General features: G+C 58.8%; 2 protein-coding genes across 2 annotated transcripts; one reads left to right on the plus strand and one right to left on the minus strand.

The window, feature by feature from the left end:
• Window positions 1–3603: 3603 nt before the first annotated feature.
• Window positions 3604–6781, minus strand: LOC119060593 (uncharacterized). The gene is made up of 3 exons (XM_053661507.1): window positions 6255–6781; window positions 5143–5383; window positions 3604–4580 (listed from the first exon to the last, which is right to left on the minus strand). Exons 1-2 carry the CDS (start codon window positions 6733–6735, stop codon window positions 5160–5162), a joined length of 705 nt encoding a protein of 234 aa, XP_053517482.1. The 5' UTR covers window positions 6736–6781; the 3' UTR covers window positions 3604–4580; window positions 5143–5159.
• SUN2 (Sad1 and UNC84 domain containing 2) lies at window positions 6409–24852 on the plus strand. Its single transcript, XM_037160802.2, has 18 exons — window positions 6409–6493; window positions 9378–9524; window positions 10339–10529; window positions 10895–11032; window positions 11591–11686; window positions 12019–12112; window positions 13024–13094; window positions 15444–15571; window positions 17653–17907; window positions 18328–18405; window positions 18875–18918; window positions 19615–19780; window positions 20054–20275; window positions 20547–20631; window positions 21046–21161; window positions 21303–21470; window positions 21774–21866; window positions 23233–24852. Exons 2-18 carry the CDS (start codon window positions 9403–9405, stop codon window positions 23344–23346), a joined length of 2181 nt encoding a protein of 726 aa, XP_037016697.2. The 5' UTR covers window positions 6409–6493; window positions 9378–9402; the 3' UTR covers window positions 23347–24852.
• The last annotated feature ends 78 nt before the right edge of the window (window positions 24853–24930 follow it).

Consider the following 24930-nt stretch of genomic DNA (forward strand, 5'->3'; position numbering starts at 1 on the left):
GGTAGTTGACGTTGAGCACTCACTGTGGGCCAGGCACTGTGCCAAGCTTCTGTGACATCGGTGTGTGGACTTTGATGATACACCGATGTCACCCCATTTTCCAGATGAGGACATCAAGGCTGAGAAAGGCAAATGACTTGCCCCCACTGTCTGCCAGCAGAGACCATTAAGGCTGCACCCTGGACCGCTGGCCTCGTCACGTCGCCACGTGAGGGGAGCAGCTGGTGGGAGCATCGAGAGGCTGGCAGTCAGTTTCCAGCAGGGACAAGCTTACGTAGATGTCAGGCCAGTCCCTCGACGCAGCCCTTGAGTTCTGACCCGTGGGCCGGTGCCCTCGGAGGCCTCAGGGCCACCCGACCTTCCTTCTGACAGCACAGCCATGCTGGCCGTTCCTCCACGCAGCTGGGCACTGTGCCCCAGGGCTGAGGGGGGGGACAGTGAGCGATACCGTCACGTTCACTAACTGAGTGCCAGGCACTCTCCCAGCTCACCCACACAATCCCTGGGGCCGTGGGTGACTGGCACTGCCACTCCAGAGCACAGCGTCAGACGTGTGCGGGCAGAGGGGCGCTCAGAACGTGGGGACACCAGGCAGGAGCCGTGCCTTCTGCCTTGGATACTTAGGGGCTGGGAAACCTGAGCCCATCCTTGAAGGGTGAGTAGAATTTCGTCTGGCCCAGAAATGGAAAAGGGCAGGCCAGCCACGTGTGGGAGTGGGCACGGTGTGGGTGGGGTGAGGAAGGGGTCCCCCAGGGGCCTGCAGCTGCCGTGCTGGGGAGCAGGGGGGTGTTTGAAGACGGGGGAGCACACTGAAGCAGTTTGTCAGTGCCCATTTATTAGGAGCTGGGCACCGTGATAGGTGTGGGGGGGCGTCGGGGGGCAGAGATGACTGAGGCCCAGTCACCCATGAGAGCCTGACTGGGAGCGTCCAGGGTCTGCTCCTGACGCCTGGCTGGCCCACCTAGTGACCTGGACCCGGTGCCTTTCCCCCTTCCGCCTGGACTTCTCCTTCCATAACATGAGCTTCCCTGCGGTCGCAACCCACTGACAGAGCTCTTTGAGCTCTCTGAATAAAGAGCGTCGCCAGGCTGGGCGGGGCAGAGTGGGGAGCCCACCTCAGCTCCCCACAGGGCAGGGAACCTGCCCCGGGGCTGGGGCACCAGGTCCTTCGAGATCGCTGCCTCTGCACAGCTGTCAAACGTGCTCCTGTGGCCGGGATGCTTGACAGTCCAGTGCCCCGCCCCCACCGAGGATGCTCTGCCTGGGATGGTTTAATGACAGACGCCAGTGCCCTGGCTGCTGACTGGTGTCCTCAGCAGGGAGGAACATGTGGCAGTTGCCTCGGCTGCAGGGAGGTGGCCAGGACTCACTCATGCGGTCGTTTGACAAAGGCCTACCACGTTACCTCCTTCAGCCCGGTCCCTGGCATCCTGGGCACCGGTGCCCTAGGCCTGTGGAGGAGGCAGGCGCATGCGCAGATCACTCCATCACCAGGTGGGGAAATAACAGGGCAGCCTGGTCTCTGGACGCACACAGAGGACACGTGACTTGACTACTGAGTCCGGGACAGACCCTCCCTGCCCCTCGCCAAGACCTCTGCTGGCAAAGCCCTTTGTATTGGAGCAGCTCCTCTCACAGGCCCACACACATGAGGAAAAAGGCCAGAGAGCCTCACTGACAGGTCCAAGGTCGCAGTGTTGTCATTCACTGAACGAATGAGGAAAACGGCTAAGAGAGGTGAAGTGGCTGCTCAGGGGTCACAGAGCGGGTGGGTGGTACCCCTCCTTCTCACATGGCCAAGCGGGGGTCCTCACTCTACCACAACAGCATGACTCTTTCTTCAATGGTTGCGTTGTCTGCATTTAAATCCCCGCACCAGTCCTCCTTTGCAGCCCCATTTCCGACTCCTCCCACAATCGGCTACACCTGCCAGGACTCCCATATCCTCCCTGCTTTACTGGGCTGCCATAGTGAGTCTGGGCAGGCATGGCCCCATGGCATGGAGCCAGTCAACTCCAAGCTCTCATGCAGGTGCTGTAACCAGGGGGTGTTGCCTCCCACAAACTTACCCCCTTGCCCCCTTACAACCAGGGGGTGTAATTGGGGGTCTTCCACCCAATTACATCCTGGGTGGAAATCACTCTCTTCTCCCGGGCTCAAAGCATGGCCACAGCTATTTAACATATCTATGAAACCAGTTAAAGGTTATAGATCTGTTAAATGACTGTTCTAGAGGTTATCTACAAAACTGTTGCTATGCAAAACACCTCTCAATGGCCCTGCTCCATTTGTCCTTTCCCCAACTGACAACTGTGGGGGGGAGGTAAGGGGTGAGGACATCTTATGTATCTTTCTAATATTTCCTGGACACCTTGAGTTCTGGACCCCATTCCAAACCCCCTTTTTTGGGGGGCCCCCCTCTTGGCTGCACTCGGTTACACCCTCGCTGGTCACCGCAGCTTATCCTGACATGGGACGTCCTACAACTGCTGCTGTTCCAGAGAACAGCAGGGCTGTTCTGTGGCCCAGGGGCGCTGGGTTGGTTCCCCTCACTGAGCACCTCCTGGGTGTGGCACCCAGGGCCCAGTGGCGGGAACCACCACCCTGCCTGGTTTCAGAAGCTGTAACCGCCCCCGCACCCCGACCAGGGCTAAGGCTGAGTGAGAGACCTTGGGACCCTAAGCCACTAAGAAGACAAAGCTTATCTGCCTCGCAGGAGCACCGCCTCTGCCCACTTTACTTCACCCTGCCTGGCCCCCAGTGCATGACCGGTTAGCCAATCTTACCTTGAGGTAAGATTCTTCAAGGGAGGGATGACCTAAGACAGGCATGGCCATGAGGAGGCCCTCAGGGAAGGACTTGGGGGGCTATGGAGAAAGAGGGTGATGGACCCTCGCCCCTGGGCTTTGACATAGCCTGAGTCCTCATTCTGACTGCGAGAAGTCTCCTAATCTCTTGGCTGCTTTACTTCCCCTGCTCGACCTAAGCCTGAAACAATGCCAGAGGCGGGTATGGCCCTGTGCTGGAAAGGGCAGGTTCCCCAGGGCGATCAGGCCTCAGAAAGGATGCATAAAATCCTGTGAAACCTGCTTTGCTAATACTGTCAATTTAAATGCTAAGGGTCCAAGCCTAAAATTAGTTTGTTTCCCCAAAGTTTTATGGCCCTTTAGCTATCTGACCCTGATTCAAAATAGGCCCTCAGAGTTCTTTGAATGTTATTTTTTTATCATTATTGCCTGACAATGATTGATGAGCTTTCCATATACGCCCTGTATTCCTGTGTAAATTAAAGCCAATGAAAGCCGGTCCAGGCAAGGGTCAGCGCGCTCTCCTCTTGAGAGGGTGGCCAAGCCATCTCTTTTCCTCCACAGGACTCAGTAGTCCATGTGAACTTGTCTCATCTCAGCCATAACGCCAAGGACACCGTAGAATGGAGTCCACATCAGCCCGGGACGCTTCAGGAGCCCATGAAGTGTTTGCATTTACAGTTCTTTTAAAATCCGAAGGAAAAATTAAGTATCATAACGGTGAACATTTACTAATGAGTTAAGCCTAGAGTACAATCATCTACCAATGTAGTCATAAAGTATAATTTTTTTAATGAAGAAAGGGGCCACTAAGGCAAAGTGCCCAGCGATGACAAAAGTCACAAAGTGGCCCTTCCACAGTGGCCACACTGTCAGCCACCCAGACCCCGTTCCCACCTGCCAATGTCCATGAAATGGCAGTGAGGGAAGAGGGAGAAGGACAGGGCAGGACAAAGGAAGAGAGCAGGGCTGGGAGAGGGCCAGCCAAACAAACAGGGGCTGGACAGAGAGGGGACAGCCTGGGAGGGCAGAGATGCTGCGCAAGCAGATGGCAGAGGGGAAGGCGCAGAAGGGACGGGGAGACAGGGGATGTGTGTGTGTGTGTGTGTGTGTGTGTGTGTGTGTGTGTGTGATCTCTCCAGTCTGATGCTCGGGTCCATGAGGGAGGGGCCTGGTGTACCGTGGAGCCCGAACCAAGAATGTCCCTGGGGCCTTATGACGTTCCTATGCTGCCCTAGCAAATTACCACAAACGTGCTGACTTGCAGCGGCAGAAATCCATTCTCTCGCAGTTCAGAAGACCCGAAGTCCAAAATCAGAATCACTGGACAGAAAGCAGGCTCTCGGCAGGGCCGCGCTTCTTCGCAGGCTCCGGGGGTGAACCTGTTCGTCTCTTCCCGCCGCTGGTGGCTGCCAGGGTTCCTCGCCTTGTGGCCACATGATGCTGCAGTCTCTGCCTCTGTGGTCACATTGTCCTCTTCTCTGCCTCTCTCTTGAAAGGACACTTTGATTACATTGAGAGAAACCAGGATAATCTCCGGGTCTCACAGTCCTTCATTTAAGTGAATCTGCAAAGCCCTTCCACGTATGCGACATTCACACGGTCCAGGGATTCACACCTGGTGTCTTTAGGGCCCATTCTTCACCTACTACAGGCCCTCGGAGGCAACACAGTGTAAGAAGAGCCTGCCTCCTCCTGAGACTGGTGGAAGGCACAACACCTCCTGCTTCGCAAACCGGCACATCCCGGGAGGGAGGTCCTTCTGCCAGCACCCTGGGAGGGGAGGCACACACGCTCTGAAGTGGAGGTGGGGGCATCTGGAGACTCCACTGAAGCTGGCAAGGCCCGAACTGGGAGGGTAGGCATCGTGGTGGGGAGGAGGTGTCGAGAGAGCCCCGCCCTACCTGGACACAGACCCTAAATCTGAATTGAGTTCTCCCCTTGGCCTCAGGGAGCCCTCTGTCTAACCCCAGAGGTAGCACCCAATCAGCACCACTGTCTTGAAGATGCCGTGAGTGCGGCCGAAGCTCCCGCTTTCCAGGCTGGGCAGTGGAGGCCCAGGGAGAGGGGGTGGTTTTTCGTCTGGAGTCACCTTAACACAAGGCTTCAAATTTCCTCAGTCCCCTCCCGGACCCCCCCTCCTCACCACCACTTCCTGTTCCGTCTCAGTGATTTTGTCATTTCTTGTCTCTTCCTCTTGGCACTTGAAAAGTGAAATAACGGCAGGCGGTTTCATACCCTCCTAGAAGAGCTTGCACAGAAAGTGACCCCTCCCGGGCTGTGCTGGGAGGGAGCCAGGGCCCAGGGCCCTGGAATCGGGCGGCACTTTACTCACGGACTGTCTGTCGATGCTCATGCCACAGGCGTGTCTGAGCGAGGCAGAGAAACGGTGAGCCTGCCTCGTCCAGGCTGGACCGATGCCATTTCATTCGGTTGTGCGCTCCACACCTTCTCAGCACCAGTCGTGGCCAGCTCCCTCCTTAAAACTGAGAAAAGCTTCTGCAGTGCAACTTGGGGGCCCCAGCCGGCCTGGGGGGCAGATTGGGAGGTGGCAGAGCCTCCGCCATGTCTGAACCCTAAAATGGAAAATCCGGGATTAGATGCGGAGAAAATTTTTTTTTTAAGATTTGATTTATCTTTAGAGGTGAAGGGAAGGAGAGAGAAATATCAGTGTATGGTTGCCTCTCATGCATCCCCTGCTGGGGGCTGGCCTTCAACTAAGGCATGTGCCCTGACTGGGAATCGGACCATGATCCTTTGGTTTGCAGGCCTGTGCTCAATCCACTGAGCTATGCCAGCCAGGGCCAGAGAATATTCTAATCTCAATTTTGCCTCTTTCTGGCTGTGTGACTTGAAGCAAATCACTTAAAACCTGTTTCCTTATCTGTAAAATGGGCGTAAAAAGACCTGGCTAAGAGGACAATTATACATGCACCATTATAGATGGACAAACACGACCCTGTGGACCCTAGGCCCAGGGTCTTCTACCTCCCCTGCTCCCCACCTCCTCGGGCCATTCTCGGGGAGACTGTGCCCCCAACCACCCAATGAATGTAAGGCCCTGGCATCCCGGACTCGGACTCGTAGAATCAGCTTGCGGAGCGCTGGGACCCTGCGGCCACGAGGCTACTTGTCCTGTGCAGCGCACAGCCCTCAGGTGTTGTGAACCACTGGACTGGGAGTCAAGTGCACAGAGAGACCCGGTCGAGCCCCGGCCTGCTGGCTCCACTGAGTTCTCGTCACCCAGACGTCGCCCTCTCCCCCACTGCTCCCACGCGCGGACTCCTAATTGGGCGCGCCCTGCCCGCGGGGCCCACGCGGCAGGCGGGGCGAGCCGGGGCCTTTGTGTTCAAACCGCCCAATGGGCGGCGGCGATGGAGGTAAAGAGGGCGGGGCGTGGCCAATGGGCTGCGTCCTGTCAGGGTTGATTGACAGGCGCACACATACACACTCGGCCACGCGCGCGCTGCCCGGCCCCACTCGCGCAGCGCGGTTCTGCCCGGGCCGCATTGTCCACCGCTCGCAGCTGCTGCCCAACGGCCTGGTCCCGGGCCGTGTCTTCCCGGGCGCCCCGGGCCCCCGCGCCGAGCGCCGTTCGCGGGATTCGGACCGGAGAAGGGGGCCCGTCTGGGTGGCGCGACGGGCCTCGGACGCCCCAGACGCGCACGAAGAAGCAGCGACAGCAGGTAGTAGCTGGCCACGGGCCTCTGGGGGGCGGACGCGAGTGGCAAAGGTGGTGGGCCGGCCTCGCCCGCCTCCCCTCCAGCGCTGGGCCCGGCCTGACCCCGGAGTCATCACCGGGCCGCTCCGGCCAGGGCCCAGCTGCCCAGGCCTGGTTCTTCTCGGGGCCAAGCTGGGCCAGGCTCCAGCCCCGCCCGGCGCACACCCCTGAGCCGGTCAGCAAGAGCCAGCGCCTTGCCAAGGCCATCCGCCCTGACTCATCTCTGCCCGGTCCCCGCCCCCAGGGCTGGCCGCCCTACTGGACCCCTCGGAGGGCGGATGTCTCCAGGCGGGACTTCCCTGGGCAGAACCTCCCCTTGGAGGGGGAAAGTGAAGACAGGGCTGCCCCAAACCAGCCCAGGGCAGTGCCGGTGTTTTCGTGCAAGTCAGGCAGTTTCCAGGCTGTTTTCTGCCTCAGCCTGTCAGAACTCTGGGAATAGGAAGGAGGCCCCTCTTGTTCAGTTCTAAAAAGAAACCAAACAAATAGGGGGCGGGAGTGTGACTTGGAGCGGAGAAGCAGGGAAGGCTTCGGCTGGCGGCTGATAAAAATCTCTGCAGATTCGGCGGGTAGGGAATGAAGGGAGTTACAGCACCTGGAGCCCTTTACAGGCCCCGGGAGGACATGCGGTGTGAAAACGGCCCGTGGAAGGTGCCCAAGACCAGTGCGGAGTCTGAGCACTGGACAGGCGCTGTCAGACGAGTTTGTGAGGGGTGGAGGAAGGTGAAGATGTGAAAAGGATGTGGTTCAGCCCAGAGGGGCCAGGGGTGTTCTAGTTTGAGGGTTTCTCAGCTGATCCTGTGTGTTGGAAGGGTGGTGTCTGTTCTCATATGCAAACTATTTGAGCATCTAGTCTAGAGGCTCATCTTCTGTTTGTTTTGGAGAATGAAGCCTTGACCTTTTTCAGCTTGTGAAACCCAAACTCAGTTGCAAACTGTTTTTGTGATACCGGCGCGCCCCAGAAAAGACTAAGAGCACCCCTAGGAGGGTGGAGGCGCTGACAGTTTTCAGCACCCCCCTGCCGTATGAGTATTTATATTCTTGCCAGCCCCAGCCTTCGGCATGGTGTAAACACCCTGCATAGTTTCTCCCCAGAGGGAAGGCCTGCACTTCTGCAGGGCAGGGGTTAAGAGGAGGAGCCAGCTTTCAGGTGGGGAGGGCCTGAGTGGGGGTGGAATGGCCTTATAAGGAGTGGAATAGAGAAAAGAACCCAAGCCAGCTTCCTGCTTTGGCTACTACCAGTCAGCCCTCTACCAGCACCGGCTAGAACCCGGAGGGGTGTCAGGTAAACATCCCACCTGAGAAGATGCCAATGAGACCAAGACATGAGGCTGCTTGTTTCTAGAATCCTCCAGCTGGACTAACCGGACCTTCCGGTTTCTGTCGTCTGAGTTGGGGAGTGTTAGAGTCTATGTCCACCACGCAACCCAGAAAGCTAGTAATTTAAGCATCAACCGGGAATATTAGAAGTGAGAGCAAGTCATAAGTAGGAGGACCTCTAGAGTGGGCCTAAGTAACAATGACTTTGGAACACGGGCTGGCAGAGGTGGCACGTTGGTGCTCCTTGCATTGATAATCGGAGATTGTGAATTTGGGTTTCTGGAGCAAAGTAATCTTTCGCAGGTGGTAGAATGGCTCCTTCCACCAGGTCATTCACCCGGGCCTCCTTCCAGTCCTAGTTATCAATTCCAGAGCCTTGATTTCCTCCCCCGTAACCCCACACTGCCCTGCTCTGTTAGTTTGTTAACGAATATTTGTTGTGTAACAGTTCTGTCTACAGCCTGTTCTGAACACATTCGAGGCAATCAGGGACTCCAGTGGGGCCACGGTGCACTCCTGAAACAGCTTGAAAACTTTATGGCGGGGCGGACAGGCCCGAGCCCACCACATGTCAGATGTCATGTCCACCCCTGGCTCTGCTGCTCACAGGCTGGGGACTGGAATGCCTCTCATCTCGGTGTCCCAGGCTCTTCCCTTGTGCAATGGGACTAATGACGTCTCCCTGGCTTATAGGGTCAGAAGTGGCTATGTAGGGAGCCAGGTACCCAGGGTGCATTTACAGAGGGTTTTATCACCACCGTCACATCTGTCCTGACGCTGCTGCGCAGTCACCAGCCCAGGGGATCCGGCACACGACCACTGTTAGAGTGCGGGGCCCTGTGCCAGGGACAGGTGTTCCAGTGTCACAGTTTGAATTCTGGTGTCTCAGTTTGATGGGGACCCTGGTCCACAGGCAGATGAGCTACAAGGAAAGGAAAGTGTGTCCCACCAGGGAAACGACTGAGATTCGTTTAGCCTTACTCGTGTGCCTGGTGTGTGCCACATGCCAAAGGTTGTGGAAGGGACAGTTCTGGCTCTCACAGAGCTCAGCGTCAGATAAACTGAAAACCGGAGAACCTTGTGGGAAGAGGCTACCTGGCCACCGCGTGAGCCCAGGACATGGTGGCCTGTAGCAGGGTGGGTGGTGGTGGGTGGTGCTGGCACCCACATCTCAGGTTGTTTTTTATATAAGAGTTTATTTATTTATGTTTAGAGAGAGGGGAAGGAAGGGAGAGAGAGAGAGAAACATTGATGTGTGAGAGATACATCCATCAGTTGCCTCTTGCACATCCCCAAATGGGGACCCGGTCCCACAACCCAGGCTTGTGCCCTGGCTGGGAGTCAGACCAATGACCTTTTGGTTCAAAGGCCTGGCACTCCATCCACTGAGCCAGGGCTGGGGCTGCTTTGACTGCATGCATAGAGGGGGGTCTGTTCATTGGCAGAAAGTGCCTCTTATCTCTCCGCCCCCAAGGAGGAGCGACCAGCAGCCCCAAGCCTCACCTATCCTCCTTTTTCTCCCAACTCTTCAGGGAAGGATCTCCATCCCGCCTCATCATGTCCCGTCGAAGCCAGCGCCTCACGCACTGCTCCCAGGGTGACGATGACGGTGGCAGCAGCAGTGGCGGGAGCTCCGTGGCAGGGAGCCAAAGCACCCTGTTTAAAGACAGTCCTTTCAGGTAAGGAGCCGCCACCCGCCCCTGGGGATAGCGCTGAGGCTCACTGCAGAGGGCTTGCACGGCCTCTTTCTCTTGTGAGCTTTATGGGCAGAGATAAGCTGCCCGTGTGCAGCCAAGGGGACAGCCATTCCTCCAGGGAGGCCAGGACCAGCGCCACTTCTTCCCTGCTGTTAGCCAGGCCGCTGCCCTTGTGTTCGGAGAACAGGAAGTGGGGAGAGGCAGCCTCAAAAATCAGCGAGGCCGGAAACCCTGACACTGCAAACCAGGTTCAGGAGAACCCCCTCTGCCCGGCTGGTCATCACCCCGGACCCACACTCGTGTGCCTCACCACGACGTGTAGGCCCCGGCAGGGCCAGCCAAACAGCCGAGGAGAGGAGAGGGTCCCAGGGGCACCAGCCAGTGAGTAAGATGGGCACCCACCTCACTCTGTGCCCTTGCAGACGAGGGCCCCCATGGCAGCCCCTGAGGTTCCTGGAGGCCAGACCGTGTTCGTGTGAGTTTTCCGTGGGTTGTAGGAATTACCAATCCATTAAGAAGCACGAGGGAAAAAAACTTGGCTTTGCAGTTAGAGACCCGGATTTGAATCTTGACTCTATCACCTTGAAGATCTCCCCTAACTGCTGGTGAGATTTGGAGATAACGGGAGTGGAGGAGCTACCTGTGCTGTGCAGACAGCCAGCCAGTAGTTGGGAGCTGTTAGTTGCCTAGCAACAAGGCCAACCCACTCACTGCAGCAAGGCACTACCGCTGGCTTCCTACTCCTGTCTGGGCTTACCTGCCTGTTCCCCCTCTCCCTCCCTGCTGACACCCGCAGGACTCTGAAGAGGAAGTCCAGCAACACCAAGCGCCTGTCCCCAGCTCCACAGCTGGGCCCCTCCTCCGACGCCCATACCTCCTACTACAGCGAGTCCGTGGTCCGGGAGTCCTACTTTGGCAGCCCCCGGGCTGCTTCCCTGGCCAGGAGTTCCGTCCTGGATGACCAGCTGCTTCGAGACCCCTATTGGAGTAAGTGTCTGCAGCCTTTCTCCTGGGGACTCTGCTTCCTCTGGAAATGTAAAGGCCCAAATGCCGGGGGTCTCCCCGCCAGGTCCCTAACCCTGCTGGGCCAGAGGAGGGGCTCCCCGTGTTCAGAAACTCGTGGAAGAGCAGCCAGAGGTCTGAAGAGCTGGAGGCCTGAACCTCCAGCCGCCTTTGGAGGATGAAGTACCATGTAGCCGCTCCAAGTCCTGTAGATAGAGGGGCGGGGCCCAGAGAGCCGGGGTGAGACCAAGGGCAGACTCCATCTGTCCATAAGGGTGACCCCACAAGGCCCCCAGGAACATCCTCCCCAGCATCTCTGCCCCAGGAGACACCATGTTCTTCCCTCTCAGGCGAGGACCTGAGGGTGAGGAGGAGGAGAGGCACCGGGGGCACTGAGAGCAGCAAGATCAACGGGCTGGCGGAGACCAGGCTGTCAGAGGACTTCCTCGGGTCCTCCTCAGGCTACTCCTCTGAGGATGACTACGCAGGTAGGCAATGCCCCAGCAGGTTGCAGGACTGCTGGGGGAGGGGGGAGAGGACGGCTGGGGGAGGCGTCCCTGACAGCTTGAGATGGCATGGGGTCTGGCAGGCGCCTCCGTAGATGGTCCAGGCGTCCCTGCTGTGCCACCGTAGCGCCCTGGCCCCCAGCCTGGGGCATCTCTCAACACGATGACCATCCTGCTTCACAAGGCCTACGGTCAGCTCCGCTGTCTGGTTCACTTTCAGCAGGCATTCGAACATGGGCCTCACACGACAGAGGCGCCACCTCCCTGGGTGGGGCTCTGCACTGTGGTTGAGGGAGTGCCCACGAGGCAGGCGGGGAGCTCGGGAGAGACACAATGTCAGGAACCGCTGGAAAGTTCCTTCGGCGGACAGTTACTGACCTGCTGGGTGCCAGGCCCGGTGACTCTCTGGGAATGTGCAGGAGAGTGCTACGTGGTCTCAGCTCACAATCTAAGGGAGAAGACAAGTGACAGGCGGTCTCCACGTCCCAGAGCTCTTCCAGGTGAGGACACGCTGAGCTGGTGTCCACCCTGTCCCTGCAGGATACTTGGAGACGGACCAGCAGAGCTCGGGCTCACGGCTGAGGAGCACTGTCTCCCGGGCAGGCTCATTTCTCTGGACGGTGGTCACTCTCCCAGGTGGGTGCCCGCCGTTCCGTGCACGACCGTCTTCTCGCTACTGCAGCCCCTCCTCACCCATCTCTGCGGCTGGGCATCCAACGCCCGCAGAGAGACTGTGGGACCACCCGGGAAAGGCCATTCGAGAATAATCGCTGGGAGCCAGTTGGCTGAGCGGGTGGGTGGGCGTAGAGGACCTGGGCAGCCCTGTGACAGGACCGAGGTGCCCGCCCGGTCGGTGTTGGTAGGGACGGGGGGGGTCCCAGGTGGAGAGAAGGCGGTGCTCCGAGACCACCACCCGCAGGCCGCCACCGGCTCAGGGTGGCACTTGAACCCGACGCTCCCTCTCTCAGGCCGGCTCTTCAGACTCCTGTACTGGTGGGTCGGCACCTCCTGGTACCGCCTGACGACCGCTGCCTCCCTGCTCGACGTCTTTGTTTTAACCAGGTGAGCGAGGCTCCTGCCAGGACAGCGAATCAGAAAGTTCCAGGTGGAAGACCCAGACAAGGTGGCCTCCACCCACCGGTCAGGCCTTAGGCTCTAGCCCAGCACTGGTGGTCCCCAGAACTTTCCGCTCCCCTCTTGGCCCTGTGTTCAGGAGCTGCCCGAGGCTGCTGTGGGTCTGTGCCCCGAGTCCCCGGCCCAGCAGAGACAGGCCCCTCGGCAGCAGGAAGGAGACCGAGCCAGGAAGTCGGGGCCCCACGGGCTGCAGCCCTGGTTGGAGCAGGCGACGGGCTGGGCTGAGAAGAGGGGCAAGGATGGATTTGCACCCCCCACAACAAAAAGTTTCCTCGTTTTTCTAAAAGAAAATGTGGTTTAGGGAATTCCATTTTTTTTTTGTATTTGCTGGTTTGGAAGACCTCTATATATGAAAATTTTAGTTTCTTTGAAGATTCCATTACTTATTTTTTAAACAATTTTATTTATTTATTTTTAGAGAGAGGGGAAGGGAGGGAGAAAGAGGGAAAGAAACATCAGGGTGTGGTTGTCTCTCGCACGCCCCCTACTGGGGACCTGGCCTACAACCCAGGCATGTGCCCTGACTAGGAATCAAACCAGCGACCCTTTGGTTTGCAGGCTGGTGCTCAATCTACTGAGCCACACCAGTCAGGGCTCCAGTACTTACTTTTAGTGGCATCAGTTAAATTCACAGGGTCACAATTGTTCTTATTACTCAAGACCTCTCAAGAGTCTAGTCTGGCCCTGGCAAGATGAGACACGCAAGGGTTTCCCCTTCAGCCCTACTTTGTCACTCAGGGAAAAAATTTCAGGGGACTCCCCAGGGCAGGGAGCCGAGAGGCCCTGGAGCCCCCCCGGCACTTCGACCACCCTGCTCACCCCTCCCTCCCACGACCCAGGCGCCTCTCGTCCTTGAAGACATTCCTGTGGTTCCTCTTGCTGCTGCTGCTCCTGACCGGCCTGACTTACGGTGAGCGGACCCGCTGTCCCAGGAGACTGGTAGGACCAGGGCGACTGAGATGGGCCTGGTGAGCCGGCGGGGAAGGGCAGAGTGTGGGCAGAGGCGGTGCTGAGCAGAACCGAAAACTAGAGGGATGGTAATCACCTAGCAGAACAGAAAAGAGGCAGGACGAGGCGGGTCCGACCGAGCCTGGGCACCTCCGGAGGCCCGAGCCCTAGGCCCCTCCTGTCTGGCTCTCCCAGGTCCTCTGCTGACTGCTGCTGCTGTGTTCGCAGGGTGTCCAGTGGGTGAAAGGGGAGATGCTCCTACCCCTTCTTCGTGTCCTCAGTTTGGGTGGCTGCACTGGGTTGCCCAGCACATGTGAAGGAGCCTTAGAGCCACCCAGGCCAGAAACCGCCCTGGTACAGGAGTACTGGGGGTGGAATCAGGGCCTCTGACGCCATTATGATCAGCAGTCATTTTCCCTCCATTCCAAATCAGAGCATAGTCTGGGCGAGTGAATTATTGTTACAAGGTCAGGCTCCACCTTTAGCTAACTTTAAGATCCAAGCAATGAAGTAATAAAGAGAAGTGAGGACGCCTTTTACAGTAAGACACCTGTCACCATGAAATGCCCTACCTTGTCCCATTCTCTGCTGTGGGGCTTCCGCATTTGCCACATAGGTGAAATCATTGTGTGTGTGTGTGTGTGCGCGCGCACGCGCTCACTCACACATTCCTGTCCGTTTCTCATTTGACAGTTTCACGTGAGTTTCCTCCATGACCCCCAGCTCAATTTTATCAATCCTACCAATCTATAATTTAAGATCATGCTTTATTATTTATTAGTGTTGCTTATGTAGGTTTAGTATCTATTCAACTGGTATTATTATTATTTTATTTTTACTGATACCAAGGTAGGACATTTTGCCAAGTGTTGGTTTCCTCTTTGTTTCCTGTTACTAGAACAGCTTGTTCACATCCACTGGGAACTGGGCATCACTCTTAAAATGGTGATGCCCTTTACAATCACACAGCGTGTTGGTCAGGAAGCACTTTCCCAAGTTAACGCAGTCGGAGGTGGGCTTCACCTTCCCCCGGGGAGCTGGCGATGCCCTCCTGCCAGCCTCACGAGCAGGTGCCTATGGAGAGTCTCAAAGGCAAGAGGCGGGCAGAGGGCCTGCCCCGAGGTGCGGTCAGTGAGGTTGTGTCCAGAGGGTCCGACTCAAAGCCTGGTGGTCACGTGCTTCCTGTCGTGCCTGCACCCGGCCTCCTGGCTGATGAGCGGCAGGTGTGGAGACTGCCACTGTCTCCTCTCTGGCTGGAGACTCCTCAGCCAACGTGGCCTTTTCCGGTGCCCTCACCCCCGCACACACGCACACACGCACGTGCACAGCGCAGCAGTAGACACACCACGGACAGACGGCCCCTAGAGCGGTATACGAGCACATCTGTGTGGCTGTGTCCCTGTGCCCTGTCCTGGAGCCACAAGCTGCCTCTCCAGCAGGTGTGTTCGGCATCAGTGATGCTCAGTCTCACCTGCCATTAGAGTCAGTCACCTGGGGGGCTTTCACATCCCACCTACGCGGTCCCTTCGGCCAATGAACTCACTCTGTGGAGGGTGGGCGGGCACTGGGGGAGCCGGTTTCCACCTCTCCCCCCACCTCCCAGCATTTATTACGCGATTTTGACAACTTCGTTCTCGTCGCCTCACATCTTCCTTCACCGGCTTCCCTTTTCTCACGTTCGGACAGCTCTTTGGGGCGTCACTCGTGCAGTTCCTTTCGCTGGGGCCCCCATTGTCTTTGCTCCCACCGTCTGCTCATTCACAGCCCTCTGAGCTCTCACTAGGCGGCTCAGCAAGTCTCCCTGCTGGGCAGTTAGGACCTTCCCTCCCCTTCTCCAGTGTCCTTGAAGGTTCGCAAAAGCTAATGAAAAAAAACCTTGTACCTTCTCTGCAAACATTAGCAATTCGGATTATGTATATGGTCTTTTTGTGATATATGTTCATCTGTGTATCATTTACGGTGAGTTTTCTAACACCAGGTGTTTTAAAAGCTCCCTGGGTGATTCTGATGTCAAGTCTGGGCTGAGAACCACCAGCGGGGCCTCGGGGCTCCTGTCCCAGATGTCCCTGGCCTGTATAGCCGTCTTCTCTGGTTTGAGAGATGATGACCCCTGAGGGGATGTGAGAACGCATACACTCTGGGCTGGTGGGAGTTGCTGCCCCAGAGAACTGTGGGGAGCACCCACCCCCATGCCACCTGCAGGCAGAATCCCAGCTTAGCTTGTGTGAACAAACCAGTCAGGCCAATGCCCTCACTGTCTGCACCTTGCGTACAGCCCCTGGCCTGAGTAACCGCCCCCCTCTGTGCACAGGTGCTTGGTATTTCTACCCCTACGGGCTGCAGACACTCCACCCCGCTGTGGTCTCCTGGTGGGCAGCGAGGGGCGGCGGCCAGCAGCAAGAAGTGTGGGCATCCAGAGACTCATCCTTACATTCCCAGGTGAGCATCTTAGTTTTCAGGCTCCTCCCTCAGCCCGTTCACAACTGGTTTTCCTGCACTTACAGCTGACACGCAAAGCTGACAGAGGGGCCACCCTAGCTGGGGCCCTGCCTCCTGTCCCCGGCACCCTCTTCACCACTTGGGGTGTGCACATGGGGACACAGGCAGTTCGCACAGACAGGATTCAGACCTGTCCCGAGGTGAGTCGCCATTCTAAGCCCAGAAAACAGAAGGAAAAGGAATCACACAAGTCGTCTTATTTGCTTTGTTCCTTTCAATATAATTTTACAAATACAGGGTGGGGCAAAAGTAGGTTTACAATTGTTTGTATGGGAAATAATACAATTAATAAACAACAATACAAGGATAAACTGTGTTCGTGTACTCACAATTGTAAACCTCCTTTTGCCCTGCCTTGTATTTGCCGAGCACCTTCTATGAATAAGGTAATATCCCGGTCAGTTACCTATCAGCACAGGTAAACCACCCCTAAAATCGGTGCCTTAAAAGTACAAGCATTTGATTAGCTCATGAGTCTCTGGGTCCTCAGCCTGAGCAAGGCCAGGCGGGTCTTGGCTGGGCTCCCTGGTGTGTGGGCAGCCGGCTGGTGCATCAGCAGGGCAGGCTGCGCTCCACCCGCTAGCTCCTTGTCCAGCAGGCTAGCCTGGTCCTGTTCTCCCAGGAGCCGTGCAGGCTTCCAAGAGAGCAGATTCAGGCCAGGCCTTCCAAGGCCTCGATCTGAAACTAGCACCCTGTCACTTCCTCCGCATTCCGTTGGCTCAGCAAACCCCAGAGCCAGGCTGGACAGGAGCAGGGGAAGCACCTGCAAGGCCACACTGCACAGGGCGCAAGCGCAGGGTGGAGGGAAGGGCCACGGCCACTGCTGCAAACTGCCCGGGGCAGATGAAAGAGGCCCAGGCTGTGCTCACAGAGCCTGCAGTCCGGGGAGGGCGGGGCGGCGACCAGTGCGCAGAGCACCCGTCCTGAGGTCCACGGTGAAAACTTCGAACTGTTTATTGCAATTACTGGGCTTTGTTTGTATCTTGCTGAAGTTAATTTGGTGTCACAGTTTTCACCATTCATTTTGGTGGATGTTACTTTCCTGATCGTGATCTTATTATTTCATAAAATAATGGCATACACATTCTCCTTTTTCAATCATTAGTAAGGGTATTACATACAATTTAATTCTAGGGTCACCTTTTTGTGAAGAGAGAGAGGAGAGAGAGAAAGAAGGAAAGATTGCATTTACATAAAGACACTAATAAAAACGGTTGCCAGGTTCTGGTGGGGGAGGGTGGGGCCCTGGGCGGAGGCTGGCAGGGGTTAGGAGCTCGACATTTTACTGTTTGTTTGCTTTTTGAGTCACTGAAACAAATGGAATTTTAAAAATCAGAAGCCACCTCCGTAGCCAGTGTTCTTGCCCTTTGATACTTGACAGACTGACGCTTTCTCTTGGCAAAGATTTCTGTTTTGAAGCCAACAAGGTTCTCAGAATTCACGGCACACTACCAAATGCCACCCTCATGGCCAAGGGACTTGTCTTCCGTCTTCTCCGTGGGGCACAAGTTAAAGAGGAGAAAGTAAAAGCCTTTTCAAATGATTTGGCCATTTAGCTTTAGTTACTGATGGAAGGAGAGGAAGCTGTTTAAAGTCAGCAGCTGAAGCCCTCAGCCCCACACTCCCACACACATGCACCCCCAGAGTAGAGGGGGGATGGGTGCAGCCCACAGGACGCCTAGCCCCCTGGGGCTGTCCTGCAGTTTCTTCCTGTCTTCTTCTTGGACTGTCCCTCCACTGGGACCCTCTTCTGGGAGTGCACTGTGTCCTTTCTCCCCTGTCCCACACGCATCCCTTTTTGGGGATGAGACCCCCCCTTTTGGCCCGCTGAGTGTCCCAGTACCCTGGGTTCACTGTCACCTCATTTACCTGCTAAATGACTTGCCCATCTGCAGGGCAGAGAGATTGTCCTGAGAGCCCCAGACCCTCTTTTGTTTGCACTGGGGCATGTCTGGGATCCTCCCTGCCTTCTGTCCTTGAGCCCCTCACCTCTGCGGTTCCCCCCACCCCCTCCCGGCCAGGCTGAGCAGCGAATTCTGTCCCGAGTACACTCTCTGGAGCGGCGCCTGGAAGCTCTCGCTGCCGAGTTTTCCTCCAACTGGCAGAAGGAGGCCTTGCGCCTGGAACGCTTGGAGCTGCGGCAAGGGGCCACTGGCGAGGCAGGTGGCGGCGGCCTGAGCCACGAGGACACCCTGGCACTCCTGGAGGGGCTGGTGAGCCGCCGGGAGGCGGCCCTGAAGGAGGACTTCCGCAGGGACACGGCTGCCTGGATCCAGGTGGGGGAGAGGAGCTGCGGCCTGTGGGCTAGAGCTGGGGGTTGCGTGCAGGGGACATTGGGAGCATGTGGGTAGAGGGGGCGAGACCCTGCACACCCTGCTGTGACAGACACGGCTCTGCCACTTGGCACTGACCTTTGCTAAGTCTCGGTTTCCTCCTCGTTGAACCAGACACTCTGCTGCCTGCCCCCACTTCCTGCTTGCGAGCACGAGAGTGCGGGGTGCCTGGTGCAGTGCCTGGCACCAGGTAGGTCTCGGGCAGGCTGTCTCGTTTCCACAAAGCACCGCAGCAGAAGGGCCGGGTGCCAAAGGCGGCCCCCAGAGAGGCCTGGTTTGCGTTCCAGCCACCCCGCCTGTGCTAGCGAGTGGCCACCCGGGCATAGCTTGGTGAAACCCTCCGCCTCTCTCACTGCCCGACAGGAAGAAGTAGCCACCCTGAGAACAGAACACCAACAGGACGCAGAAGACCTCTTCAAGAAGATCGTCCAGACCTCCCAGGTTGGTGGGTTTGGGGCACCTGCGGCCTGCAGTGGCCTCCAATTCAACATCTGTTCCTGGGCCGAGAGAGACACATCGGCCCCCTGAAGAAGGCTGCTTAGACATAGAGGGGGCGGGGGTGTTGTCTCCAGACTTGCTTGACCTGAGCCCCCTGGGCCGGAACGCTCCTAGGGATGCCCTGGGCGCAGGCTAGGGGGCGGGGAGGGTCACTTTCAAGCAGCCCATGGTGTTGGGCCTGACATGCTGGATGAATGAGTGAACATACGGAGGCCTCAGTGTGCCAGGCGCTGGGTGAGGCTCTCCCGAGGACTTTGGGGGGAGGCCAGTTTGGCATTCCCTGGAGTGGTTGGGAGACCCTGGGGCAGGGGTGTGGTCAGGCAAAGACCCCAAAGGGAGCAGATGCTGCTCTGGGAGGCCGACTTCGCTGGGCCTGACCTCACCTGCGTTTCTCCCTTGTTCCTGCTAACAGGAGTCTGAGACTCGGCTCCAGCAGCTGAAGTCCGAGTGGCACAGGTAAGGGGGACCCTACATTCCGGCTGGGGCCTGCCCCTCCCCGGCCAGCCCCGCCCCTGACAGAAAGGCAGTGGAGCCCCCAAAGCAGAGTTCTGGCTGTGTTCTGAGCAGAGAGCAGGGTGGCTGAAGCCCAGCTCGGGACCCCAGGCGTAGATCCTGTCCCTGAGGGGCGTGGAGGCTGGTGGTGGCTACTGGAGAAGAACCTAGCCTCCCATACGGCCTGAAGCCACCGCCTTCCCTTGCCCCAGACGTCACACTGCTGGCGTGCAGGTGTGAGCAGCTGAGGCCGAGTGGGTGATGGATCTGAGCTTAGAGAAGGATCAGGATAAGAATCGACTCCCTGATGACCACCTGGTATGGCTCAGCGGATTCAGCGCCAGCCTAGGTTACCAGTTCGATTCCCTGTCAGGGCACAGGCCTGGGTTTCGGGTCAGGTCCCCAGTGGGGGGCATGCGAGAGGCAAACAGATCCATGTTTCTCTCCCTCTTTTTCTCCCTCCCTTCCCCTCTGAAAGTGAGTAAATAAATAAAAATCCGCTTCCTGGGACAGGCAAGCCCGCCCCGGAGCAGTGTTCACAGCCAGGATCTAAGAGCAGGCCTCGAGTTCACCTGCGTGTGGTGGGCCCTCCTTACATCAGGAGCCAACTGGAGGACCTCCCCAGAGACCCAAGGCTCACTCTTCTCTCTTTGGGAGCAGGATGACCCAGGAGTCCTTCCGCGAGCACTCCATGAAGGAGCTGGGGCAGCTGGAGGGACAGCTGGCAGGCCTGCGGCAGGAGCTGGCGGCCGTGACCCTGAAGCAGGACTCGGTGGCGGACCAAGTGGGCCTGCTGCCGCAGCAGCTCCAGGCCGTGCGAGACGATGTGCGTGGGAACTGTGCAAACCCCCTGCCGAACACCCGCCCTCTGAGACCACTTCTCCTTGGAGAGCTTCCTGCCCCTGCAGCCCGTCTGGCTCACGAGCTCTGGCCCTAGACTTGACCTAGATGTTGGCTCCCTTTGATGGGAGTTCTTCCCGCTTTCATGTCTAGAACATAGTGGGTCGTAGCTCTTCCCTCCAAGCAGACCTGCGCCCCTTCTCCACCCCTCTGCCCAAGCTGCCAGCATCCCCGACTGAGACCTTTCTTCGGGCCCTAGGTGGAGTCTCAGTTCCCCGCCTGGATCAGCCAGTTCCTTCTCCGAGGCGGGGGAAGCCGCACTGGGCTCCTTCAGCGAGAGGAGATGCAGGCACAGCTACAGGAGCTGGAGAACAAGGTCCTTGCCCACGTGGCCGAGATGCAGGGCAAGTCTGCGAGGGAGGCTGTGGCCAGCCTGGGGCTGCGGCTGCAGAAGGAAGGCGCAATCGGGGTGACAGAGGAGGTGAGGGCCCCCGGACCCCACTCACGCACACACTGCCTTCCTCCCTGGGAGCCCTAGACCCACACCACCAGCTCCCTGGTGCGTTTTGGGCCCCAGATGACATGCACGAGGCTCCGGTGCTTGCTTTGGGGCTGTTGGGTGGGGGGCGGAGGCACACCCATGTGGAGCAAGCACAGAAGGGAATCAGTCTGTGGGCCCCAGCCCCGGCAGGGGAGGTACGAGGGTGGGTGGGTCCGGCCCCTGTCACAGTGGCTCTGGCTGCCTGTTTTAGGAGGTGCACCGCATCGTAAACCAGGCCCTGAAGCGTTACAGTGAGGACCGCATCGGGATGGTGGACTACGCGCTGGAATCAGGAGGTGTGCATTCCGCTCTTTTTTTGGCGCCACGCCCTGGTGGCTGCACCCGCATCTGGCCTCTGCTGGAGCAGCTGCGGTGCTAGCCAAGCTGGGCTTATCGGAAGTCGCGCCACCTGGAACTCCTAACAGGCGAACGACAGCTCCAAGGTGTCAGGACGTGCTGAGCACTGTCCTTGGCTGGGACGAGGCTGTTTACAGCTGCCTGAGGTCTGGGTTAGGTGTACAGACTGGACCCGGGGCGCCTGCACTCTGTCCCCAGAGAGGACTGGGCAGTAGTGGTCCCTCCTTGGGCTGCCTCAGCCCTTTAAGCCTGGGGACCTCTGCGCTGCCAGGCAGAGCCGGTTGTCTGGTCCCCCTGCCCAGTGACCGTGTCCAGGCCCCAGGCCCCAGCATTTCCTTTCTTTCCTGTGTCAGGGGCCAGTGTGATCAGCACCCGCTGTTCTGAGACCTACGAGACCAAGACGGCCCTCCTCAGCCTCTTTGGCGTCCCCCTGTGGTACCACTCCCAGTCGCCCCGCGTTATCCTCCAGGTAGGCACCCAGCGAGGGCCACAGCAGGGCCCCCGAGCAGAGTCACCTGTGTGGGTGGGCGACTGTCCCAGGTCAGCCAGGGCTGCACTCCGGCGGGCTCGGTCACCAGCCTTGCACTGACCCGACATCCTTCCCTTCTAGCCAGACGTGCACCCGGGCAACTGCTGGGCCTTCCAAGGGCCCCAGGGCTTTGCCGTGGTTCGCCTTTCGGCCCGCATCCACCCGACTGCCGTCACCTTAGAGCACGTGCCCAAGTCCCTGTCGCCCAACAGCACCATCTCCAGTGCCCCCAAGGACTTTGCCGTCCTTGTGAGTAATGTTGGGGTCACTCTTCGGCCGGGGAGGGAAGCAGATTTGGAAGAGATGGTGCCAGGGTGGGAAATGGTACTCCAATTCCAGTTGTCTCAGGCTGCAGAGGAAGAAGCAGAGACCCAAGGAGCTAAGTGACTTGTCTGCTGCGGACACCCTAGCAGCCCTGAGTCCAGAGCTCAGGTCCCCTGCAGGCCACCAGGGCGAGAGGGGACTGGGGACCGGTGTGGGAACAGGGAGGGCGGGCTTTCCGCCCCTGCTGGCCAGGGCACGTGCCTGAGGGCAGCATCTTCGTCCTTCCAGGGATTCGACGAAGACCTGCAGCAGCAGGGGACACTTCTGGGCCAGTTCACCTACGACCAGGACGGGGAGCCCATCCAGACATTTTATTTTCAGGTACGGGAACCCTGCTGCGCCAGCGGAGGCGGCAGGCCCGCTTTCCCACCCCTTCAGCAGACTCTGAGCAGTCACCCGTGCCAGGCGGTGGGGGTTCAGAGCGGGAACCCGCAGCCCCCGAGCTCCCGCAGCTCGAGGGATGGAACGGGCAGCTGTCCGGGCGTTGGGAGCGTGCACGTGGCCCAGCCGGGCCTCACGCAGTGCAGTGTGGCCACGCACCCCGAGTGGGCCTGTCCTGCAGGCCCTTCTTAGAAATGCAGGGTCCCAGGAGGTGGGGTCCTTGGGGCCACTGGCACCCGGGAACCTGCATTCTAACAACGAGCCCAGATGAATCTGATGCAGGCTGCGTGCACCCTCCCCAAAGGGTGGGGACTTGGAATACACTAGCGAGAAGCTCGGGGGTGAGGTGAAGGACAGCAGCAGGAAAGGGGCCTGCAGGGGCCAGTCAGAGACCAGGCCAGAGAATTCCAGCCCTTGGGGCTTGGCTTGGGGACAGGGTGGGCACTGCCGTGCTTTAGGTGGAGAAGTGACAATGTGATGAGCGCTACGGTAAGGTCCTTGTGACTTTGAGCGAATGGTGGGTCTAAGGGGGAAACCAGCCCGGAGACGGCGGTGGGTCGGGAAGCAGTTGCTGGGGAGCAAACCAGAATTGACAAGGGGGGGTTCAGAAGACGGAGAGGTGGTGGGACACCACTGGGAGGGCCCGAACAGGGGCAGGGGAGTGGAGGGTGGAGGTGAGGGCAGCAGAGAGGCTGATGCAGAGACCGGCAGGTTTGGCCCCCCACCTGAGGCCCCCGTGGGACAGTCCAGTGGAGCAGACGTGGGGCCTGGACACACGGACTGAGCCACGAGCTCCCAGGTGGTAGCGGAGCCGGGGGAGTAGCTGGGGTTTCTCAGCGATGAGTGTGCCGTGCCTGCAGTAGTGGGGGCGGGGAACAGGAGGGGGGCCGGAGAGCTGCACGGGCGCATCAGGGGAGGCGAGGCTGGCTCCGAGGACTGGCTTTTTGAGGACGAGGCCTGATCTCTTCTTTAAAAAGAAGTTCTGCTTAATTCAAAGTTAAGGGACTCTTTTCCAACGTCAACGTGGAGCAGCAAATTCCGTGGAGGTCACTCTGCCGGGCGACCTGGACGGTCCAGCGCGCCTGTGAGCTGCCTGGGGTGACCAGCGCTGATGCCCAGCTACGAGGCCGTTGGAACATGGCCCTGGGTGGGCGGCCCCTAGAGGACCTCTGAAGCCACTGGGGCCCCTGGGCCACCGGCTGGAGAGTCTCCTGCAGGGTCTGGAGACGGGAGCTTTGAAGGCGGTGTCTCTGCCCGCTGTCAGGTCCGAGGCCTCTGTGACACGAGCCCCTTCCTCCTCTGCCAGGACCCTAAAATGGCCGCATACCAGGTGGTGGAGCTGCGGATCCTGACGAACTGGGGCCACCCCGAGTACACCTGCATCTACCGCTTCAGGGTGCACGGGGAGCCCGCCCACTAGGCCTTCCCCAGGTGCTGCCAGCCAGCGGGGAGGCCAGCCGTGCCCCCCACCCCGGGAGCGGGACAGCAGCACCCCTGCCACGCCCCCACGTGCTTGACAAGAACCGCTGGCTCCGTGGAGACGAGAAAGAATGCACAGGGCTTTCCTGGCAGCCGGGCAGCTTGAGGGGTGCAGCTGGCTTCAGCGTCTTTTCATCCTTCGTTCTCCTTCTGCCAGGCGTCTATCTCCCCTCCTGGGAGGGTGTACATATGTAGCATATCACAGGGGACTGAGAGGCAGGAGAGGTGATGAGGGAACACGTCCCAGCAGCCGAGGGTAAGCACTGGCTGCCCCTGGACGCCCCTGGACGCCCCTGGACGCCCCCGCCCAGCCCGTGGTGGAGAGTGGCCCCCTGGAGGCTCTGCTGGGAGGCTGGGGTGAGGCTCCTGCCAAAGCCTCAGGGGCAGGAGCGTGGGCCTTGGTCCCAGGGAGTGAGGCCTATGGGAGCAAGGTGCTCTCGGTGCAGGTGGGGACCAGGCGGCAGGCGGGAAGCTCCTGCCAGAGGGCTGCGGGGCCCTCCCATAGCCAGTGCCACGGCCCCGGGGAGCCCAGCCCTGCGAGCCTCTTAAGGGCTTCTGCACACACTTGCCCGGGGTTGGGGCGGTCTGGCTCCATTGAGCCTCCGAGGGCCCAGGGGCCCGCCCTGCAGGGTCCCCTCTGCAGGGGTTGGGTGGGGTGGGGTACTAGTCACTTGTTCTCTTCTGATACCGGGACTGGGGCCTGCCCGACCCCTGAGCGAGTCTGCCAAGTCCTCCAGCCGTGCAGGGAGCCTGGACCTGTCCTTTGAGGCCGTGAGCACCTGCGGTCAGCTATGAGGGTGGGAGCAGGGCACTTCCTGGGCTCTCCTGGTGGCCCGGGGATGCCCTGGTCGCAGTGATATTCAGGGTACCAGGTGGGAGGTTGGCCTGCCCTGCAGGCCCCGCCCCACCCCATGGCAGTCAGGCCCCTGGTGTAAGGGGCCCTCACCGTCAGCCACCCCCTTGGGGCTCTTTCAGCTCTTGCTCAATTGTTTCCTTTCTGGATTTTTTTTCTAGGGGGGGCTGGGGGCGGGGAGGGGGGCTGGGTAGGGCAGGGGCCTGAAGCAGGGGGTTTCTTACCCAGCAGGCCCTGCTGTAGTATGTAAATATTTTTCAAGGTCTGTTTTTTAACTGAAAAGCTAAGGGCTTGATCCTGGCCCCGTTCTGAGGGGCCCTGGGTGTGACCCTGCCGCCAAGAGGGGCTGCCGTGCACACAGGCCTCCTTAGGAGAGGCCAAGCTGACGGGGCGGTAGCACAAAGTTGGGGTGAGGCGCGGCCCCAGCCCCACCCTGAGTCCCCCCAGCACTGGCTCCCGCACAGCCGCTGCCCCCCAACAACCAAGTTTGGTTTTGTGCTCTTCTGTCACAAATGCTGCACTATTGGGTTCTTAGTTTTGTATCTCCAGATTCTAGTTTTTGGCTATGCAAAAAATAAATTATGCCCAGACTGATGGAGTGTGTGGTCTCCACCTGGCCAGTTGCACAGATCATCTGCTCTCGGGAAAACGAGAGTGAATTCTTGGCCAAAA

The sequence above is a fragment of the Artibeus jamaicensis genome, unplaced genomic scaffold (assembly GCF_021234435.1).
Source record: "Artibeus jamaicensis isolate MK-2021 breed Jamaican fruit bat unplaced genomic scaffold, CSHL_Jam_final contig_233, whole genome shotgun sequence".
NCBI lineage: Eukaryota > Metazoa > Chordata > Mammalia > Chiroptera > Phyllostomidae > Artibeus > Artibeus jamaicensis.